Below are 22,530 nucleotides of genomic sequence, written 5' to 3' on the forward strand. Positions count from 1 at the left end.
ACGGTAACAGTACTTTTATGCTGAAATGCTACATTTACTCGAATTGTTTTGCGGGATGCTGAACCTAAAGCATGACTGTATTCATGCTCTGTGCCGGAAAATGTGATTATTTCTGCAGAGTACAGGTACAATAATTAAGAATACAAACAACAATTAAATGGTAGCTTTCTGTGTTTATAGTCTCTGTTAAGTTTTCAAACATAGAGGCAAACGACCATAGTTAGCTACTTTTGCTATACTTGGTGGAAGGTACGACCAGTGCTTGTCATAGAGATGTTATTAATCCAAAATTCTTACGTCAAATACCTCCAATTAGCATTCATGCTAATTATACATGCGTGGCCGTGACCGTAACTGTACGCTATCCTAAGGTGGGAAGTTGACAAACCTGCCTTTTGCTGTCTCTGTTTTGGACAATCCAAGTGTGTAATCACCGTTAATTAACACGTAATGCTAACAGCTAGCTTTTAAAAAAGCATCGCATATGATTCCGAATCTCCCAAAACATCGCTTCATGTCCGTTTTTGTTATTAATAAAATGGTCAGCAACGTGTTTACATGAATAGTTTACCCCTAGTATCTTTAGCTGGTCTCTGGGGTATTATTTTAGAAATAGTCGGTAAAGCAAAACAAATGTTAAGATTTGTTGTTAAAATTCCAGGTTAAATTATTTTAAAACCAAAAGCTGCAGGTTTAAACCTTTAAAGAGTGACAAGCATGTTTACCACCTTTAGTTGCAGGAGTACATGTAGCCACTAGATGTCACCGTCGGGCCTCTAATGAAACAACTCATGCCTCTCTGTTTTCAGATTTTCATGTGAAGATGTCTTCATTAGTGGACTATGAAGATTCAGAGTCAGAGGATGACTCGCTGGATCAGAGAGTAGAAGGAGCAACAGATTCTGCTCAAACAGAAGAAAACCAAGACACTAATATTGTCAAGGTTATACCTTACCCTGGAAGATTTGTGTCTGACCAGACAGTGTGGGAATATCAACAAAATATGGCAGAAACAAGCAGGTCTTCACTCCATCCTCACTCCCAGCCACAGAGCTTTACTAACTCGAAAAGAAGATGTGGAGGTGCAGCAGATTTTAGAAATACTGAAACATCTTTGAATTTGCCTGATAGTCAGAGGGAGATGGCATCCCCGCAGGCTCTTCCATGCATGCCACAAAGTTTAGGCAATGCTGCAAACTTGGCAAAAAGACAGCAAACTGTCCCATCTGGTGTCAGACCGTATATCCCTAAGAGGAAGAGACTTGCCACTTCAGAAGGAGTGGAGCTAAAGCACCCAGCAGAGCAAGTCCTAGGGAATCAGGCCAGAGAAAGTCAGATTCTCTCAGATGTGTCAGCAAGACTGAAGCCATATCTTGCTCAAACGCCCAGCATGACAGGGATACCCAGGAGGCTTCTGATGAGCCTGGGAGGCCACCAGGGCCCAGTCAACACAGTGCAGTGGTGTCCTTTGCCCCATGTCAGCCATCTGTTGCTGTCTGCCTCCATAGACAAGACTTTCAAGGTAAAGAAAGCTACATTTGTTTTATAAATGATGTACAATAGTGAAGCTGTGGAAATACATCAGTAGTGCTATGCTTTAAATAATGTAGACCTGATGTGTTGTTTTCTTTTATTTAAACTGTCTCATACAATTAAATTAATCATTATATTTCCCCACTTATCTTTCTGTAACAGAATAGAATTTCAGTAGAAATAGAATAAAATATGCTATTTACTCTTGGGATGCTCCAGGTCCAGTTATAGCTAACTGCTTCATAAACATTGAAACGTAGAAACTATGCAGGGTTCAACATAACAAATAACCCTGCAGCCTGGGGCCATTAAAAAAGTATGTCGGTCAAGTTGATTGGCTAGCTGCTGACACATTTGGACCAGTAATGTTGTTTCCACCAATTGATTTACCTGTGAACTGGCTGAAATGGACCCTCACTGACGAGCGTTTTTTTCTTACCATCAATATGATCACATTAAAGAGGCAGTAAAGATCACAATCTGTGCGGATAGCTTACATGTGAGAAAGGTGACCTGCTCCTAACCACAGCTGCATTAAGAAGAAGCTAAAATTTATGCAGATAAACTGATATTTAAATTTGTCAGGGGAGCTGTGGCAGCCATCCACCATCTCTCTTTGAAGCAACAAAACCTGCGGCATGCAAGTGCTAATTCAGGCTTTGGTTATATATTTTTTTCTGATATGAATTTATAATCTGAAGACACAAATCTACTAATACATTATGCGATATGCTTATACATTCAGCTAGCAGTATATAAGTGAATCAATAATTGGCTTTTGTTTGTGGGCACCATAAAAAGTCTGATCTGCTGGTCTGTTGGCCCAGTGGAGAAAAATGCTATGTTGACAGGTTTCAGCTTTCATGTGGATATATATCACTCATCCAAAAACAGTTGTTTAATCTGCCACGAGGGTACTGTGTCCATACCTCTACAGCAGAACTTACCCAGCATGCAAGCTGAAGCTGCGAGCGCTAAGACGATACTTGCTTACCTGACATGTAGTGTAATTGGAAGAGATACAGTGTCTGTCCTGCTGCCTCAATTTATAAATATACAATGTACCACTTTCTTTAGAATCATATCTGTCACTGTGTGTTGAATATATGTCAGGGCCCATGGGCCCTGTCTCTCCTTCCCGATTTATCTCACTGTTTGTATTCTACCTCCCTCTCCTTTTCTCTGGTTCACACCAGGAAAACACTCCATCATTTCCCTGTTGTAAAGGTCAAGCAATGCAGCTAACTGCCTGCTATCGACTAAATATGTCTGTCCCATCATAAAATCAAATACTGCCCCAATATCCTGTGAGGATTTTGAATAATTAACGATTTAAATATGAATGACTATATTTGCATAATCTTACAAGTGCAGCGGTATGGTAGCCACCTCTTCTGGCACCTGGAAAGGGTTGTTTGGAACAGATGGTGGAGACTAGCAGAGGAAGGGAGGAGAAGACCCGTTTGTTTGTATGCATGGATTATCTCTTCTTCTCTCAGGCTGTCTAACCAGGCGTTTTCTGTGAAACCAGTAAATAGAAGAAGTTCTCATACTTATCGTCGAGGACTGTGACAGCATTTTGAAATGTGGAGTTTCAGCATCAGACAATGAAATGAAATAAGTATTTCATTATATTAGATTTGTTGACAAATTCAGGTACTTCCAGGATAATTATTTTTTTTATAGTAATTTGATTTTTCTATGTAGAGAAGAAAAATCTTTTTCCCAAAAATATTTGAATTATATTAAATTAAATTACATTACATTTAATATAATTTTAAAAACTCAGTGAAAAGAAGAATGATCAATAAAAAAGTCAATATCTGTACTTAAAAAAATTCTAATAGGAAATTCAATTTTGCATAGCAACAAAACCGGAGCTTCCATTACTCCCATTTAAAAATAGGGTTATTTTATATTTAGATGTTTTATATTTTTTCAATGCAACTGATACAAATATAGTAACTCTGTGGCTATCTAACTGTATCCTGTGTAACCACTTCTGTAATATACAGATTGATGGATTAAGATTCAGGTCTTTTCCAAAGCAGTTGGTGTGATGTGGTGGTGATGGTGCAGAGCTCCACTGCTCCATATAAAACCAAATCGTCTGAATTTCACAAAGTTCTGCAAAAATCTATGAATCAGTCAATCTTCAAAGAAATGTTTTTTATTTGGTAAAAGTATCTGTAGTTTGAGATAACTACAAGATGGTACTGATTATTTCACCGCTTATTACATATTTAATTGAATATTCTGTACTTAAGATTTCAATTGATCAGTAAAGAAAGTAGTTGTCAGGAGTTCATCGATTGATCTGGTAATCATTCGGTTTAGGGCTGTAACCTTTCCAGAGTTCCACTTTACGATTATCATATTAAAAAAATCTAATCAAAACATATATAGAAAAACAAAAAAAAAGTAATCACAATTATACAAAATTGATTAGTGTGATTAATCTGTATCTTTGTTTATTGTGTGTTGTCTTTTTTTTTGGCAAATTCAACTCGAAATGCAAGTGAAACCACTGTTTACACAATCAGTGGCAACATGATCAAATGTGTATTTAAGATATAATATTGAGATTTCATTTTAAGTTAGCTCAGAGTGACATTAAGTTCCAATTTACTGTAAACCTTTTAACAACACAATTAATAGGAATTTGTTGGTATGCTCACAAAACACACCCAACAACACACAACACAGCACAAAACACAAGTATATGAAATCAACCTATAAAGTAGTGCAAGTGTATTAGGGGACGGGGGTGTAGCAGATCACAGCAGGGCACAGTACATACTGCCAAACAAAAAATGGTGTATTTTGTCTACAGACAACTTCAGATTAGAAGAACCTGCTTTTTTTATTTGGGAAGTGTTAACTGCCAGAGAAACAGTAACGCTCCCTGGGGTGTCCTGGTGTTGAAAGTAACAGGAAAACTGTTGAAAAAGACACGTTGTTCATGCAGTTTCTATTTTCTTATTGCACATTATTATTTATCTTTTATAGTCTTTTATGGCTTTCAGCACTTTGACCACAGCTATTGTTTACTAGTCTGGTTTAATTCAGAGGAAGGACATAATGAATGAAATCCTAACATTCACCTCTCTGTACTCAAGTTCCTTCACTGACATGCTTTTGGTTCCTGACTTGTGTTGTTCAGTCCTGTCTGTCAGACTATTATTATTATTATTATCCCAGCCGGTTTGGAGCTGATGTCACCATGGCTACAGCAGGTGTAAAGCAGCCGTTTTATGTTGATAACACGAATACCAATTTAGTTTTAATTACCAAGAGTCGTTTAGGAAGCAGATTACCCCAATGAGTCATTTGCAGGGATCCGCTCTGCATGTCTGTTAAGTGGCCGGTGAAATTAAAGGGGATGCAAATAAACAAGCACTCGTTTTCAGTGATGCACAAGTCTCGCTCGGTATTGGATTAATGCAACTGTGTGCAATGAATTGTTTTGTTATGCTGTATATCATCGCTGCTGTCATTCACAGAGCTGAAGCTGTGGCCCTTTGTCAGACTTGTTATGTAGAAGTATGTTTGGTTTAATACTCTTCAGCTTTTTGGTCAGTTTATATTGTTATCAGTTGCTTTTCTCTTAGATTTCCATGCTACCTTCAGATGGCAGTGTTTCCTTAAGTGGAAGATCATTCAGAAAATAGGCTTATAGTGTTGTACAGTGAATGGGAGTAATTCCTAACAGATGCATCATGTCCATATGGCGGCTAAGCTGTCATCCCTGTTGGACAACGTCTCCCACCCCATGCAGCAGACTGTGACAGCACTGAGCAGCTCCTTCAGTGGGAGACTGCGGCACCCACGGTGTGGGACGGAGAGATTTCGCAGGTCTTTCCTCCCCACTGCTGTCAGACTCCACAACAAAGACTTTAACTGAACAAACACACACATCCACACATGTGCAATAACACTAAGTGCAATAATCTTTTCTGGCATCGTTGTATTTTTACTCAGTTGTATATAGCATTCGTATTCTATTTTTATCTTATTGTATATTTTTATTCTATTTTATTCTACTGTATATAGTATATTATTTTATTCTATTCTGTACAGCTGTGTACTGTATTTATTCTTATTGTATTCTAATTTTTGCGTCATAACTTTTGCACTGTCCACTTCCTGCTGTGACAAAACAAATTTCCCACGTGTGGGACTAATAAAGGTTATCTTATCTTATCTTATCTTATATTTAGTTTATTTCAATTAAAAACATGCCTCTGTTTCTCTCTCTCTCTGCTACTTTTCCCCCCACCCTGGAGGCATCTCTAGCATTCTGTTTGTCAGACTTCTGTCTGCTGGATTCAGATGTCGCTCTTCTCTGTCCATCTGTCTTCTTTGTGTCCTGTGGGAGCTGTGGTACACTACTTTTTACTGTGTTTCATGTGCTGCATAGAAGAGTCGTATTTAATAATGAAACACAGAGAGAAGCACAAAGGGATCTGCAGTGCTCCATAGATCTTAAAATTTCCTCTGTGGCCCTGGCAGTGCTTAGGAGCCCAAAAAATACTTCATCACCTCAGTGGGCACCAGTCCAGACCACCCACTGGATTTCAAGCTGGGCTTCAATGAGAACCTTTTTTCTTTCAGCATGTCTAGGAGAAAATCCTACTGGACCTTTTATGAAAGACATTTTATAATAGTGATTTTGCCAAGTGAACTTTTTGAAAGCCATCACTTTGACTGAAGACATCACTTGAGCAGTGTGGGTAATTACCACCTCCTTTATTTACACGCCACATTTTCACCATGATATCGTATTTCAAACCCGCAAGGTGTCACGGTGTGTAGTCATGACCACCATGACAAACAGGAGGCAGCTGGGAGCTTTTCTCTCCTGCTCTGTTTTTTATCAGAGTAAACTCTGAGAATACCAACGCATTAAAGCCATTACAGCCCAGTGGGAATTGATTTATAGGCCCACTCAGAGGTAATTAGTTTGATTAATTCATTAGAAAGGCTGTTTCTCCCTTAAAATCCTACAGACAGACCCAATTTCTATGGATGTTTTTCCTAGTTTTTCCAGCTGATCATTTCATTTCATTACAATGGAAGAGAGGTGAAAGTGGCCTATATTAAATCTTTCTCAGGTTTGCGGAGACTTCACACAGAAAAAGAGTTTGAGTTCCAAAGGACACAGCACAGGCACACACAGAATATTTTAGGTTTGTAAAATTTGTCCAAACCTGCTGCTTTTGATTTTCATCAAGCTGCTTTAAAGCTTCGTCCAATTCAGACAAAAGTCAAACAAGTACAGTCAGTTAAAAAAGAAAAAAGAAACACTTGAGCATTGATGTACATATACCATAAACCCATGCTACATGTATTCCATGTATCCATTTGTAGTTATGCGCTCACAGTTCCATACTTATTTAATATTTGTTATATATATACACACACACACATAAAAAAGAAAAGTAAAAAAAACAACTTTTGGCTTATTTTATCATTTTCAATAACAGTAATAAAATTTTTCACCTTCACTTGGGGGCCCAAAAAATGAAAACAAATAAAGTTGTCTTCTGTATGAATATCCTTTTCCAGAGTGCAGTGATACTTCCAAAGCATTTGACTTATTTGATATTCAATAGTTTTTTTTATAGCTTTACAGTATATGTGCACATTTCCCCCTTCGTGGTAGTGATGGCATTCAAGTATTTGACTTCCACATTATTATTACTATTAAACTTAACTAATAGATTTTATTGTCACATAATACATAGCTTGGTTTTGAATTTCATAACTGAGCTAAACCGCTCTAGAATGATACACTGACAGGAAGTTAACTGAATATTTGTATAAACTTTTCTTTGAATGTCAATTTGATCCAATGACCTAGGCTTCCATCTCTTTGATGTGGAGGGAAAGCACTGCATGCCAAAACCTCTGATGTATTTCCTTGTTCTTTATGTCATCAGATCGCGTAAAAGATCCAGGGTTCTTTTGTGTATCTGTATATATGTGATCATTTAAAACAACCCCTTAAGACCAAGCACAACCTACTGATTATGGATTTTGAACTCTTAGAAATTCATGCAGTCAGTTCTTGGCCTTTGAGTCTTTATTCCTGGAATGTCTTAATCTTGTGCACAGTCAGTGAAAAAACAACAAAAAAGACTGCAGTCTGGATAAGTTTGTGAGTTTGGCGTGAATTGATGTGCCCATGTCTGGCAGGTGTGGGATGCAGCAGAGAGCGGGCGATGCCTCAGGGTTTACACCTGCCATTCGGGAGCTGTGCGCAACGCCTGTTGGACCCCCTGCGGGCGACACTTTCTCACTGGCTCATTTGACAACACGACTGTGATCACTGATGTGGAGACGGGTGAGCAGCAGCAGCATTTCTTTCTGTAGTTCTGAAGAACCAAATGTCAAATAACAAACCACTGGCTTTACTTTTTCAAGTATATCACTGTGATTTTTCCCCTGAACCAAACTCAACACGAGATATAATTTTGGATGTTCCCATACACAGGCAGAACGACTGTGGTGTGTATATTACATTTACTTAATTGGCTTGAAGTATGAACCTTTGTTTGATTAGATATTTTTCTCCAACCACGTTGCTAATGTTGTGGGACAACAAAACGCCTATGCAATTTCACTTCATGCACATTTATTGTTTCTCAAACTCTGATTTAAAGTCAGTGTAGTAATTTATGTGTGGAGTAAATTTAAATTGCCTTGAGCCTCCAGAATCTGTTATGAGCTCATTGTATGAATTGCAGAGCTACTTCTCTCTCTGTCTCTGACTCTCTCTCTATAGTCGTGACTCATTTCAGGGACAACCTTTGAAATCTGAATTCCTCGAGCAAATGTCTCTGCAAAGATGTCTCCAAGCACAGCCAAGAAATGCTGCTTTCTTGCCTTTTAATATCAAAATAAAATAGCAGGTATTTTGTTTTAATGCCCAATTTATGCTTTAGCGGGAAATCTACGTCATAACTTAGACGTAACCACAAACCCCTCTGAACTCTACAACATAACCTGACCTACACACCCTCAGAAATGCAACTACATGTTGGTTAGTGCTGCTGATAACTATTGTGGTGTACCAAAATCCACTTGGATTTAGGCACTCCAATTCATGTCATCTCTTTAAGTTACACATTTGGAACTTGAACACAGAATTTGGCTGGTGGTTGGTGGTTCGATCCCTGGCTGCGCCATCTGCATGCCTTGGGCAAGACACTAACCCTTAAGTTGCGATGCATCCATCGGACTTGAGTGCTATGGTATAGTAGAAGTGATACATATTACTAACAAAGTTGTGAATAATTTGCAAGAATAATACATTTACTTTAGTTAGTTTCCTGCAAATCAGCCTAAAAATCTACAGTGGGACTACATTCTCTGGCCACTACATTCTCTGGTATACCTGTTCAATGGTCTTTAACAAAATACATAATCAGCAAATTACATTGCAGTGCATTTAAGCATGTAAACAGCAAGATGACATGCTGAAATCTAAATTGAACATCATGCTGCTCTGAGCATTTTAGAAATGGCTGATCTACTGAGATTCTCCCACACAGCCATCTCTACAGGTTACAGAGAATGATCCAAAAAGAAAATAACCAGTAAGCCGCAGGTTGAAAATGCTTTGTTGATGCCAGAGTTCAGATGAGAATGGCCAAACTGCTTTGTGATTTTTTTGCACTTTGAGCCACTTTGTAGTAATTGAACATCAGTTAGGCGCCACAGTCTGCCTGAGTACTTGTGATCACAGTGTACCCATTTTCTGATAATGATATTGTGCCATGTCACAAAGCTCAAATCATCGGAAACTATTTTCTTGAGCGTAACTGCAAGGTCATTGTACTCAAATAGCCTCCGTGGTCGCCTGATCTCAATCCAACAGAGCACCTTTGTTATGTGGTGGAATGGGAGATTCACATCATGGATATGTCAGCAGTTTGACACTATCTTGTCAGGATGAACCAAAATCCCTGAGGACTGTTTCCAGCACCTTGCTCAATCTATGCCATGAAGAATTCATGCAGTTCAGCAAAGTTTACCTAATAAAGTAGACGTGAGTGTATATTGAATGCCTGTAGACTGTTTCATTCAGGTGGGAGGCAGATGTCTCAAATGAAAATCTAAAATAGAAGTCTATCTGTCTATCTTTTTATCTATCAATACAAGCATGGCAGTAAAGATGATAGTAAGTCATATATACAGTCTGCCACAGTAAGACTGCTTATTGAGCAATAAGAATAGTTACCATGAATGTTCTCAAATTCCTTGTATCTGAACAGAGAGAGAGAGAAAATTTCTTTGAAGCCCCCATGGCATCTGCATCGCTAGGGTCAACACATGGCAAATGATGACTTGCTGCCGTTTTCACTTCCCCTCTAAGCTTGTCTGTCAATACTGTCAATAAAGCCTACGGATAATAGCTTGGGCAGCCCATTAAACACACAGACAGCTCCAGGAAGTGGATCAATAATGGATACATCACCACAGGAGCAGCTACCATGACCTTATACGGCAGGGGTGCCCAATCCCGGTCCTCGAGAGTTACCGTCCTGCAGCTTTTAGATGCATCCTTGTTCCCACACACCTGAATCAAATGAATGGCTTGTTATCAGGCCTTTGCCAAACATGATGGCATGCTGAAGAGGTAATCAAACCATTTGATTCAGCTGTGTTGGAGTAGGGATGCATCTAAAAGCTGCAGGATAGTAGCTCTCGAGGACTGGGATTGGGCAGCCCTGTTATACGGGATCGTCTCTAACCAAAACCATAAACAAACAAATGCTTTTGGTCATATGCAGCCAATAGCTTGATTGATCTTCATCCTTAAAATTGATATTTTAAGGATGAAGATCTGCATGAGAGCGCAATAAGGCTGCATTTCTATTGCAGCGTGTGATGAAGAAAATTCAATTTAGCTGAATATTAATGTGGGAGTTGGGAATTCCAGACCAGTTTCTGCACTACAGATGTGGTGGAGCTCAGACCAAGTCACGAACACTTTAAAGAAAATCATATTCTTGCAGTGAAAAGAGCACATGGAATAAGCTACATGCATAATTTCCCTCATAATATGTTAAACAGATTCCAACATGCATGGGGTTTGAGTTCTCTTCACATCAAATGCTTTTCTGAAATATATGGCACTCACAACTCACCGAGGTTTTAGCTTAGTTATTCTACCAGCACCCCCCTCACCATTCATGCAGCCTATATATCAATACTAGACTGGATGATGGGATACTCAGAAAGCTTGAGTGTTTGTGATGGCAGACTCTAATCATGATAAATGTGATCTTTATGCTCTTCACGGTAATGCAGATCCTCTTAGCTGTAACAGGAAAAGCAGTTGGAGCTTTTGTGTTCAATTGAGCTCTCTTTGCAGAGGTATACTCGTCCTTGAATAAACAGCGAGAGTCTTCATGGACATCTGACTCATCATTTCACCACTGCATATCTACCCTCAGTGCTGCACTAATCATTATGTTTGCGAAGAAAAGTAATTTCCTATGCCTGTGTGTTCAGAATAGTATGTGGACCCATTTTTCCTTGCAAACCTTTGCAGTTGTTTCTGTGTCCAGTTTAATTTGTAGAACCTTATACCCACTCCCAGCGGTCCAAGGGAAGCTGTCACAGCTGAATAGCAATAGCTTGGGGTGAAAACGATATAGGGAAGGCGAGTAGGTTAAGTGGCATAATGCTAAAAGAGAAACTGAGGAGAGGAATGTAAGATAAAGAGGACTTTTTAAAGTCAGAGAGGCTGAATAGTGGAATAAATTAATTAAGTATGGATGGCATTAGTGTGAAGCCCCAGCTTTTTTTACACACTCTAACGACCGTCTTCAGAAAAGCTGATCGTCTGATGACGGTGATGTAAAATATGTTCACCTATTTACATTCTCCCACAAGTTGATGTGTCATTTCATGCAAGAAAAAAGAAACAAAATTAGATCAGAGAAAAGCAATAATACACAATAGTTGTCTCTTGTAGTGACTTCCAGCTCAGTTTAGGTTTGCATTACCTTATTTGATAAACCCAGGTGAAAGCTTCAGTAATAGGTTGGTTGTGAGGTGGAGTTTCACATTAGTGCCACGGGCAGGCTTTTTTTTTTTTGTTCCAGACTGAATTACAAGGCCAATAGTGCAAAACTAAATTATTGAGTCACACTGGGGATTGGAGTCTGGGGGTCATGCAACAGAAAATCTTTCTGGTTTTCAAAACACAGCTTAGATGCTGAAATTTCTTCTCCGGCCATGCAATCCATGTAACCCACACTGTCACGCTGGGTACATTTGAAAAAGTTAGATCAATGAATAAATGCACATTTTCATAAATAAGGAAAGAAAGGGACGAAGTAGTAGCTTGCACACGGGTTAACAAAAAGTCAGATTTTGTAGTCAGTGCTCTTATTTCTTTCATCATATATAAATAAATAGAGAGGCTTTTACAATATTACAGTATAAAAAAAGATCTTTCAGCATTCTTTCACACATTTTTATTCCACTGGAATATTTTCTTCAACATATTCAGTTCATTAGACTTCATTTGCACGTACCAAGAATTAACCACCACCATATTACTGTATAATCACAGGAGCCTCAAGCGTTGCACACCAAGAGGCAACGAATGCAAAAGCACACATCCGCAGTATTATTTCCTCTAAATGCCACCAGTATTTTGACCTACTTTGAAAGCTTCATTTTAGAGTAGCAACCTACTAGGTCAACACAGGCTTTATATAGTCCCCCCCCCCCCCCAAAGAAAATAAAACAAAAGAGCTTTCCTTCAAAAGACAAAGGATAAAGCCCACATCACAGCATTTCTAACTTACATTAACGCCCATGCACTAGTCAAGAAAAGTGAAGGACTTGGAGGCTTTGTATGAGCTTCCGTGGTGATGGCATTCAAAAGCAGCCAACACGGAGAGGGGAGCATTCCCAGCAATTCAGTGTGCAGTATTTTGCAGTTGCTCAATACTTCATTTCTTTCTATTATTGAGCTTCTTTCCTGCTATTCGAGATGATTTGCTTTGACCTACAGCGTTTAGTCATTTAACTTGTCACCAACATAACCTGACAGCTAAAAAAGAGAGGATAAAGCAAAGACATAGTATTAATTAAAAACAAGATCACAGAAACATATCCAGAGTTAAAATATCAAGGGAAAGATTGTTTCAAGCTGTTTCAAGGCCCATTAAGAAAAATAAGGATTATTTTGACCTGAAAAGCAGTGTAGGTAGAAAAAAGGTGGTGCAGAGAGTAAGCATAGTATGTCAGCTATGACATGAAATTTGTGAGAACAGTTTTTCCTACTTTCATTTAAACACTAGGTTTAAGTTTTGTTTTTGTCATTACTTCCAGTACTACGTCACAATGATTAACTAAGCAGTGGCTCACTTTAGCTTAAAGCCGTCTTGGTTAATGAAAGCTACTATGCAGTGTTGAAGGAAGTACATTAATTTTTTAAAATTAGGATTAAATTAATAAATCATGCACAGTTATTTAAGGATTTTGCTACCTTTTCTATCAAGTCCTAGGGCATGGTTGAAATGAAAAATATAAAAATAAAACAGTCAAAAATACCGCTTATTAAGTCTACATCCAAAGCATTTTTTCGGATGTGGCGTGTCAGACTGAATAATGTGTTTCCTAACCTCTGCACAAGTGCAAAGACAGCACCCATAATGAGGCAGACTCGCTGCTACTCTCTGCTCTGAAGGGCTCATCCCTGCTATCCCAGTCATCCCTAATGTCCTCTGCTCCAAGTCATCCACTGTTTGTCAGCACTACAGCACAATCACAGTTCTTTCAACAGAATAAACTATTGTGAGGGAGGGACAGATCACTGCTGTCCTCACGTATCTCCTCTCGCATGCCAGCTAATTAATCTTGCTTAATTAAAACATGATGAGGAGAATGTTTTCTCATTGTCTTGCTAAACACGAGTTTAAATCTCGATGACAGATCTTCTGAATATCGCTGTTGGTAAGCCAATTAAGCAGGAAGTATGAGCCTGATGAAACTGCCTGTTAAAACTTTGGATCAGACCAGTGCAGTCGTGAGTGAGTGAACTAGTCCCCCATTAAAAGGAGAGAAGGTCCATTTTTGGTGCAGTTTATTAGCTGTGAATCATTCCCCACTTCTAAAAAGTCTTGGTGGGAATATTGTGGAACAAGTCTATAATGAAGTATGTTTTTGTTGTGGGCTAACTGTCTAAGACTGTTTTAGATGTGGCCTTTGTTGTTTGTTCGATGAATTAATGAGAAGCCATTGAGCCCTGAGGTGCTCCACTTTGCATAGCCTTTGACAAAGTTGCTGGCTCATAGTCTTGTTTCATCGTTTTCCCAGGAAACTAATTTTTGGTTGCACCCTGTCAGGCTTAATTATATTTTAGCCCTTCGGTGTTTTTGTTTTATGTTTAAGTATGACATTTTTTAATTGACTGAGATAAAGCAGCCTCTAGCCAAAACAGTACTTTATACTCTGGTTTCTTTTCTCCACATCACATCTTTGTCAGTTTTATCTTTTTGTCTCGAGTGATGCTTAAATCCTCTCAGAAACTCATGTGTACAATGCCGCTGTCTGGAAATAGAGAGATAAAACTATCACTTAGGAAAGTTGTGCACTTTTGCAATATTTTCAATCGGTAGAAACTAGCAAGATTTTGTACTGAACACAAGAGTGCAGGTTGGCTGAAAATGAGCAAACAGTGCTGCAAGAAATAAACAGCTTGCATGGTACAGCACACTTATTTACATTTGATATTTACAACAACAAAAAAGTGTGCTATCCTGAGGATTAGCACTGCTCTTCAGCAGACAGAAATGATGCTACATTCACAATATTCAGGTCACATGGACAGAGTCTAGACACAGTGGAAGGATACACTGTAAACAACTTTCTTTATAAACAGGCTGTATATAAAAGACAGACTAAGTCTCCATGTCTAGATGTAAACAATATAGAAAAGCCTTGAAGGTGGATTCTTTCTAATGGTGAGTAGTTAACAGAAGTAATCTGACTTTATGGAAGTTTGTGAGAAAATGATCCCACTGCTCACTAGATTTATGATCTTAGTAAAAAACTTGAGTTTATGGTCTCAATTGGTAATTTTAAGTCTTGCTTAATGCAACATGATGTTCATGTTGTAAGTTAGGTTCTAATTCAGAGTAAACTATAGAGCAGGGTATAATTTAGGCATGCCTACCCTGTGATTGAAAAAAGGCTCCTGCTCGTGACACTAGGTTTCAATGCAAAAACCAGATCTGGAGCCTTCAAACCAGGAATCCACTAATCAATGGGGGGCATCTTGTTGGCTTAGTCCATCTTTAATTTTAAAATATATGAACTCTACACATCTGTACAAGTATTTACATGTGGCAGCAAGCATATCTAAAATTAAAGTACATACATAGCATGTGTAACTTTTGACAGTGTGAAGTGATGAGGAAGGCTTATAGGATTTCCACAACCACCAAGCTTATCATCTTCAATTTCTGCATTTATTCTCATTTATTTAGAATGTTTCTTTAATCAGTCTTTGATTGTAGTTGTCATTTATTTTTACTAAATCTGTGTGTTACATTTATATCATGAAAGCAACTGAAATCTTTAGGATCCCATTATAAAGTAACAGAAATCGAAAACATTTTCTGAAAAATGCATTATCATAATTGGGCAGTTCTGACCATAATACATTTTTGTTAAGCAGTGGTAACAGGAAGATTCTTGGTTAAGGAGAATTAGGGAACACACTCTCCACGCTCTTGTGTGAGTTCGTATTAAACTTGTCCCTGCCTGGAAATCTTTTCTTTCCTTTACTCTTCCATCATTCCCCTGGCCCTACATTACACGCAGAGTTTAATGCTCACAAATGTAATGCATGTGTCAATGGAACTGAAACTGGATCCCCAAAATGTGCTCAATTAATAAACCAAAGAGAAGTATCTGGAAATGTTGCATGTGTGGGGTAATGCAGCTAAAATGTATGCTGGCTGTGTTTAGTTTGGATTTGACAGCTGAGAAAGAAAATTCCTGCCATTTACCTTAATTCATATAGTCTCTTTATTTTTTGCTTGTTTTGGGACAATCAAGCAGAAAGTAAATAGTCTGTATTTACTCAGATTTATTGTTGAGCCTTTATTTATGTGTGTTTTTGATACCAGATTAATGATTAGTGATTAATCGTCCAGCCATCTTCTCAGTTTATCAGTGGATCTTTATGTCTGTGACATTTTAATGATAATGAATCAATTAAGCAATAATTCAGCAATTTTCAGTTTTTAGTTGAAGTGCTGATCTTGACATTTATAAATGTGGACGCAGTAAAGAACAGTAAAGTAGAAAAATAACAATATAACAATAACTATAATGATTAATTCAGTTAAAGAAATGTAGTTTATAATCAATCTTGACAAACCTGACACTTCTGCATTCACAAATTAGCAGCATGATGTTGTAAATTATTCATAGTAAACATACACACACATACACAAACACAAGATTTCTGTCATGTCTTTTTAAAATCAGTCTTTTTTTCTTTTGTAGGGCAGCCAACAGTGAAAGTGGACAACGAGTTTAAGGTGATGTGTGCAGCCGTGCATCCCAGCAACCCGGAGGTTTTCCTGTGTGGAGGTTACAGTTCAGCAGTCAAGGCGTGGGACTCTCGCAGCTGCAAGGTCAAATTTATTACCCTCCTTACAGTAGATTTATCATTTTAATTTTCTGTGGGGTTTTTTACCTTCAGAAATCTAAATGAATACAGTTCAAACACATCCTCTTTGTTCAACGCTGCTACACGCTCGGTTTCACATGAGTACAAACATACGAGTCTATATTTCACTTTGTGCAATGACCCTCTAGATAATGCTTCAGCATGCATAGGGAGAATGCAGGTTATATCACTAATTGTTCAAAGCAAATTTTAATTTAATCCTGGCTGCATAAATTATTCCTGTGAAGCTGCAACCTAATATTGCTATTAAGCTTAATGGACTGTTTTATATGATAATCCTATTCACTTCTTCAGAATGTGAATGCTCACATGAATGTTCACTTGGCGAACTGAATCGTTCCCCTGCATGGTTAGACTTAATGCACTGAAGATGTTTCTGCTAGCAGGTGTTAGTATGAGTTGCGGACAGAGAGCAATCCTTAGAAAATATGTTGTTAAGGCTGTATGGTTATGGCTGCCTGTGACTCTTAACCGTTAGCTGTTCCATTCAGGATCAAATTACCCATATTGGATAAAAAATTCAAGTCAGCCACCTATGTCATAATTTTGCTGATATCCAAATGGATTCAAGAAGCAGAAAGGATTTGTGAGACTGATCTGCCACATTATGTTACAGGCCACTCAATCAGCCAATTAAATCTTTATTTTGAACATAAAAGTGCCAAATAATATATCACATTGGAAAAAAAGTTGACTATTTCCCATTTAAAAATGAGCAGGAGGAAGCAAATGCTAATTAATTCATATCCCTATCTAGCTCATACACATATGCTATAATAAAAAAAAAAAAAAAAAAAAAAAAAAAAATATATATATATATATATATATATATATATATATATATATATATATATATATATATATATATATATATATATATATATATATATATATATATATATAGCCAAATATAAAGTTAGAGGATGCTTTAAGCAGCAGGTAAAGGGTTAAAGGTTAAATTCTCAGTGCAGAGGAGCCAGTAGCCATCCACTGTGTAGCTTTTTAAAAAATTTTATTAATCATCAATAAATTGATACTTCAGGGTGTGCTTTATTGCAGATTGAAACCACAACATATATGTTCTCCATTGCTGGGCACTCTGTCATCATTTGACAGCAAGTCTTTACAGCTCAAGGACACGTGGAGCTGTTATCTTGCCTTTCCCCCTTAATGACAGAGGTCTAGATGTTCCTCTCCCCTGTTTATTTCTCTTCTTGGCTGAGTGCTTCTACGGGTCATCCGTGTATATGTATGTGTGTTACCAGGTGGTGAAAGTTTACCAAGCCGGCATCCAGCAGACCTTGGACATAGTCTTTCTGAGAGGCGGTGTGACTTTTATAACAAGCTCTGACTGCGTGAGCAGAGACTCTGCAGACCGCACCCTCATTGCCTGGGACTATGAGACCACAGCCAAAGTCTCCAACCAAATCTACCATGTAAGATATCTAAAGAAAAAAAAGTAGGTCTAATTACATGAGGTTTGGCTGGTATATGAAATTAAATTTATAATCTTAAGAGACTCATTTTTATTTTAACAGTTAAATTAAGTTAAAAAAATTGTTTAATAATTGTTTAATAACCTTTCTGCTTTTTTATACAGGATAACAGGATAATTCTGAACAGTTTTGAGTGTATATTCTCTTTACTCATCGGAATAGATTGAAAATGATGGTCAAAATAAAAAATATTACTACATATACACAGTGGATTGATCATAAACCTTTATACCATTGTACAAGCTTTTTTTTTAATCATTAATACACTAGTTAACATGGAGCTGACTTCACTATAAGTAGTAACAAGAAAAGGTCAAATAGTGAATTAATTTCCCTTCTCATTCTTCTTTTCATTTGGCCACCAGGAGCGTTACACGTGCCCGGGCCTGGCTCTCCACCCGCTGGAAGACTCCTTTGTTGCCCAGACCAATGGGAACTACATAGCAGTGTTCTCCTCCCAGCAGCCGTATAGAATGAACAAAAGGCGGCGGTTCGAAGGACACAAGGTCAGTATCGACTGGGGGTTACGCAGGCGTAATCCATACTGAATAGCACTGCAGTCAGATGTACACAGACACACACACACACAGAAATACAACTTCAGCAACATCCCACCCCACACAGCTTTAATTGCAACCTACATGCTTCATTGTCTTTACCAAGATTCATAGCAGTGTTTCCTCCCAAAAAAACAAACCCACCAAATACAATACAACAGTTCCACTGAGGGAGGCAACAGGAGCAGCATATGGCAGCACATTTGAAATATCACTGAAAAATGCAGCACTGCTAGTGTGGCATTTGGACTGTTGTTTACAATAATTGACAGGAAACAAATGGGTATCGCACATTCCAGGTCCATTTTTGCTTTTCTCTTTCTGGTACAGCGCTAAAAATCAACAAAAAAGAAACAACGTGGCAGAAAAGACCAATAAGACAGATGTTTCTTATAATTACCTTATAATAACCTTTGCGTTATTGTGATTATATTACTGAAAGCATTGGTAATTAGCCAGTTGCTAATTAGTTGCTATGATGACTAAAACACAGACATATCTATAATTTTTCTGCTCCTCCTACCATATTGGTAGGACACAATGATCACTTAATGGGTCTTCACCCAAATGGTGCACAAGGTTAAGCTCACGTTTGTTGTTTTACAGCCAATAGCCTGTGAATTTTGATGGATTGTGAGCCAGTTGTGCTACTACATCATTGATGACAAGGTTTTAATGCAGTCTTAACAGAAGCATTACATACTCTAACAAGAAGTTTAATACAATGAGCATGAACTGTAGTAACCCATTATTTTCCACAGGTGCAGTCTATAATTTGAAACCACTTGTTATGTAAAAATATGCACACTTGAGTCTGGGCTTTGTGCCATTAGAAATAACCAGTTGTATTACAGTAAAGTTTAGATGAAGAAGTAATGAGCTTTTATTCAGCTTAAAACACAAAGTCCAAAATTGACCAAAAAAAATACACAAAGCAGGGGTCTAGGAATCATCCAATGCAGAAAACAACAGCAGGATCTCACAAAAACACGGGGCAGAGACAGGACTATTTATAGAACAAGGACTATTTGGGGATTGGAAACAGGAGGGAAATGAGAGACAGGTGAAAGTAATCAAGCCAATCGGACAGAGTGGAAGTGAAGTCCAAAAAGTGACACGAAAGAAACGGAGCTATCGCAGCAAATCAACAGCCCTAAAATGCCTGCTGAACATGAATACAGGATTCAAACTAAACAAGGGAACACTGTAGGACATAAGCATAAAGAAAGAAAGTTAGGACAAAGGAAGGAAGGACAATAAACTAGAAGTAGGGACTCAAGCTAAATAAAGTATAATGACTGAAAACTAAGGCAACTTAGCAGGGATCGGTAATGCATAAAAGCGGAATATGGTGCTTCCAGATAGTTCTTCAACATTTAGCCTATTTCCAGATTGGATTAAATTCATATTCACCTCAAAATTCTACAATTACCCCATAATGTCAAAGTGAAAAATAATTGCTTGAAATTATTGCATATTTAAAACAAAAAAAAAAGGTAAATGGCCTGTATTTGTATAGCGCTTTTCTAGTCCCTAAGGACCCCAAAGCGCTTTACACAACCTGTCATCCACCCATTCACACACACATTCACACACTGGTGATGGCAAGCTACATTGTAGCCACAGCCACCCTGGGGCGCACTGACAGAGGCGAGGCTGCCGAACACTGGCGCCACCGGGCCCTCTGACCACCACCAGTAGGCAACGGGTGAAGTGTCTTGCCCAAGGACACAACGACCGAGACTGTCCGAGCCGGGGCTCGAACCGGCAACCTTCCGATTACAAGGCGAACTCCCAACTCTTGAGCCACGATCGCCACAAATAAAAATATAACATGTACATGAAAACAAAAATTGAGCTCAGGTGGGTTCCGTGTCCACTGATTATCTGTCAGATTTTTCTACAACTTCACTGGAGTCCACCTATGGTAAAGTCAATTGATTGTTACTGTGGGGTATTATTGTTCGTCGCATTTCAACAAGGGTTTAACATGAAAAACTGTGGAACACATCTAGCGCTGCGAATGCTTTCTGTTTATTCCACGGCACCTGATGAGATTTATATTTCTGGGGGTTCTTTATGCAAAGTGACGACCTAAAGTGGGTTGGTGTGGATACAGACTTGCATTTCATTCAAAATTTAAACAAGAAAATCACTAAGTAAGAAGATGAGCCCAACTTAAACATTAAAAGGTTAGAGTGTTATTCTGCTTCCTTCTGTAATCCTTTGTCAGTCAAGACTACACTTAAACTGTCTACACAAATCAAGAGTTGCCTCTGCAGTGTTTGTAGGTATAAATCAACAGTATGCAGACACCATCAGGGGGCCTGCACTCTGTCTGTAGATTTGTCCTCCCCTGGGACTTTCCCCAGTTATTTGTGACATTAAATGTAGGCAGGTAAAGGAGGATGAGAGCTGTTCTTTGATTTCCCTGTAACAATTGCTTTTTGTTCTGAAGGTTGAGCCAACACGATTCTGATTAGTTCTCTAAAATCTCCTCTGAGCCGCTATAAATGGATTGTAACATGTTTTTTGTTCTAGGTGGAGGGATATGCAATAAAGTGTGGCTTTTCTCTGGATGGAACTATCCTGGCCTCAGGGAGCTCCACTGGCTCCGCTCACTTCTATGATTATCACACAGCTCATATGCTTCACACCCTCCGTGCCCATAGCCAGCCCTGCCTTTGTGTGTCTCAGCATCCCGTCTTACCTACGACTGTGGCTACTTGTGACTGGGGCGGTGAGATCAAGGTCTGGCACTGACAACCAACTATGAACAAAGAGATTATAAACTTAAAACGTAGCTGGTTGGCCATGAGATGGAAGACTGTATTAAACAGAAACGTCATGTGCACATTTATCTTCAAGACTATAGCTTTCATAATCTCTTGGCAAAAGATAAGAAGAACTTGGCAAAAAATGCTGAAAGTCAGCAAATCTACTATCTACTGATTCATTTGGAAAACATTTTTTTACACTGACTATCTTGCAAAGCTTTCACATCATAATAAAAAAACTAACTCGATTTCAGTCGCTATGGTGTCATCTCACTTTAAGCGTTTTATTCATATTTGTCCCGTCTGTTCACATCCTGTAATCTTGGTGGTTGAAATGAAAACAGTTGAAGTTACACTGTATGAGATCAAAGGAAGCTTCTTTACAGTTAAGAGTTCAAAGAGTGAACTATTGTTATGGGTTTTATCTAAAGTGGAAAAGTAGTCTAGCTGCACATATGCCCACAAAAACACCCCAGTGCTTTTATAGTCCTGCCTTTCACCCCAAATACAGCAGGGGATTTCATCATCACCGTAGTCTTTAAGGTTTTGTCAAAATAAAAATAAAAACATCTCTCCGGGTGGTTTTTAATCAGAAGTGTTTTTCATTCCACATTCTGCATACACATCACTTTTCTTATTCCCTTTTCTTCTCTCTGGCTCTGATATGACATTTCCTTTCACACTGCATCAAAGAAAGACAACCAGAGAACTAAAAAAATATGCCATCATCTGTCAAAGCATTGCCAAGTTCTCCCAGAGTCCTGCCAGTCAACAGCAGAGCATTGAAGTGCAGAAGCTTGTGATCTTTATTCAGTATATATAGTAGAAACATCCTTATCCTTGTTTATAGGGAAAAATCTAATGTGTAAATAGTTTCCCCTGTTTTGTAACGCCTATGCTTATTTTACCTCAGTTAATGATACAGAAAGCATCATTGTAGTTGTCTTTAAAAGGCCCCTAAATGATTTTTAAAGCAGTTTTTTTAATTAATCTGCATCTACATACATAGTCCACCGTAAGAATAAGAAGAAAGAATGCCATCCTGTGGAAAAACATACTGTTCCCTTACTACTTCCATAGGAAATAAAGTAGAAGCCAGGTGCTGTTAATCAGATGAGTTAATGATCAGGAAGTGCGACCACCTCAGTAAAAGCCCAAGAGCTACTACTAAAAGTGACGTGGCAGCATGACGTCTGGCACAATGCTCTCTATAAAGATGGGACCAAAGTGGAGAAGTTTGGCTATAATGCAGAGCGCCATGTTTGGTGAAAACTAAAGAAAGCATATCAGCATGGTGGTGGAGGCGTAATGATTTGGGCTCGCTTTGCAGCCACTGGACCTGAGGAGCTTACAGTCAATGAGTCGACCAGTATTCTAGAGTCAAACAAGAAGCCATCTTTGTCAGATGACATACAAGCCATGCAACAATGATCCCA

The 22,530-nt window shown here is 38.4% G+C and overlaps 1 protein-coding gene across 2 annotated transcripts; it reads left to right on the top strand.

Moving 5' to 3' along the window:
- The first annotated feature begins 15 nt into the window (after positions 1-15).
- wdr25 (WD repeat domain 25) lies at positions 16-22,053 on the top strand. 2 transcript variants are annotated; one of them, XM_085442444.1, is made up of 7 exons: positions 16-125; positions 810-1,522; positions 7,732-7,879; positions 16,078-16,208; positions 17,530-17,700; positions 18,126-18,266; positions 20,859-22,052. In XM_085442444.1, exons 2-7 carry the CDS (start codon positions 824-826, stop codon positions 21,078-21,080), a joined length of 1,512 nt encoding a protein of 503 aa, XP_085298570.1. In that variant the 5' UTR covers positions 16-125; positions 810-823; the 3' UTR covers positions 21,081-22,052. The 2 variants fall into 2 exon arrangements, with proteins under 2 accessions (XP_085298570.1, XP_085298571.1); XM_085442445.1 differs by lacking the exon at positions 16-125 and having other exon boundaries at positions 824-1,522; positions 20,859-22,053.
- Positions 22,054-22,530: the final 477 nt, after the last annotated feature.

The sequence above is a fragment of the Copadichromis virginalis genome, linkage group LG19, assembly GCF_057382275.1.
Source record: "Copadichromis virginalis isolate Kocher_CV1m ecotype Utaka linkage group LG19, C_Virginalis_male_GT1.1, whole genome shotgun sequence".
NCBI classification, from domain to species: Eukaryota; Metazoa; Chordata; class Actinopteri; order Cichliformes; family Cichlidae; genus Copadichromis; species Copadichromis virginalis.

Excerpts from the sequence above, each read along its gene's own strand:
- wdr25 (XM_085442444.1), top strand. The coding sequence starts at position 824 with ATGTCTTCATTAGTGGACTATGAAGATTCAGAGTCAGAGGATGACTCG. Across the intron at positions 1,523-7,731 it reads CCATAGACAAGACTTTCAAG|GTGTGGGATGCAGCAGAGAG; the intron begins GTAAAGAAAGCT and ends CATGTCTGGCAG. Across the intron at positions 7,880-16,077 it reads GATCACTGATGTGGAGACGG|GGCAGCCAACAGTGAAAGTG; the intron begins GTGAGCAGCAGC and ends TTTCTTTTGTAG.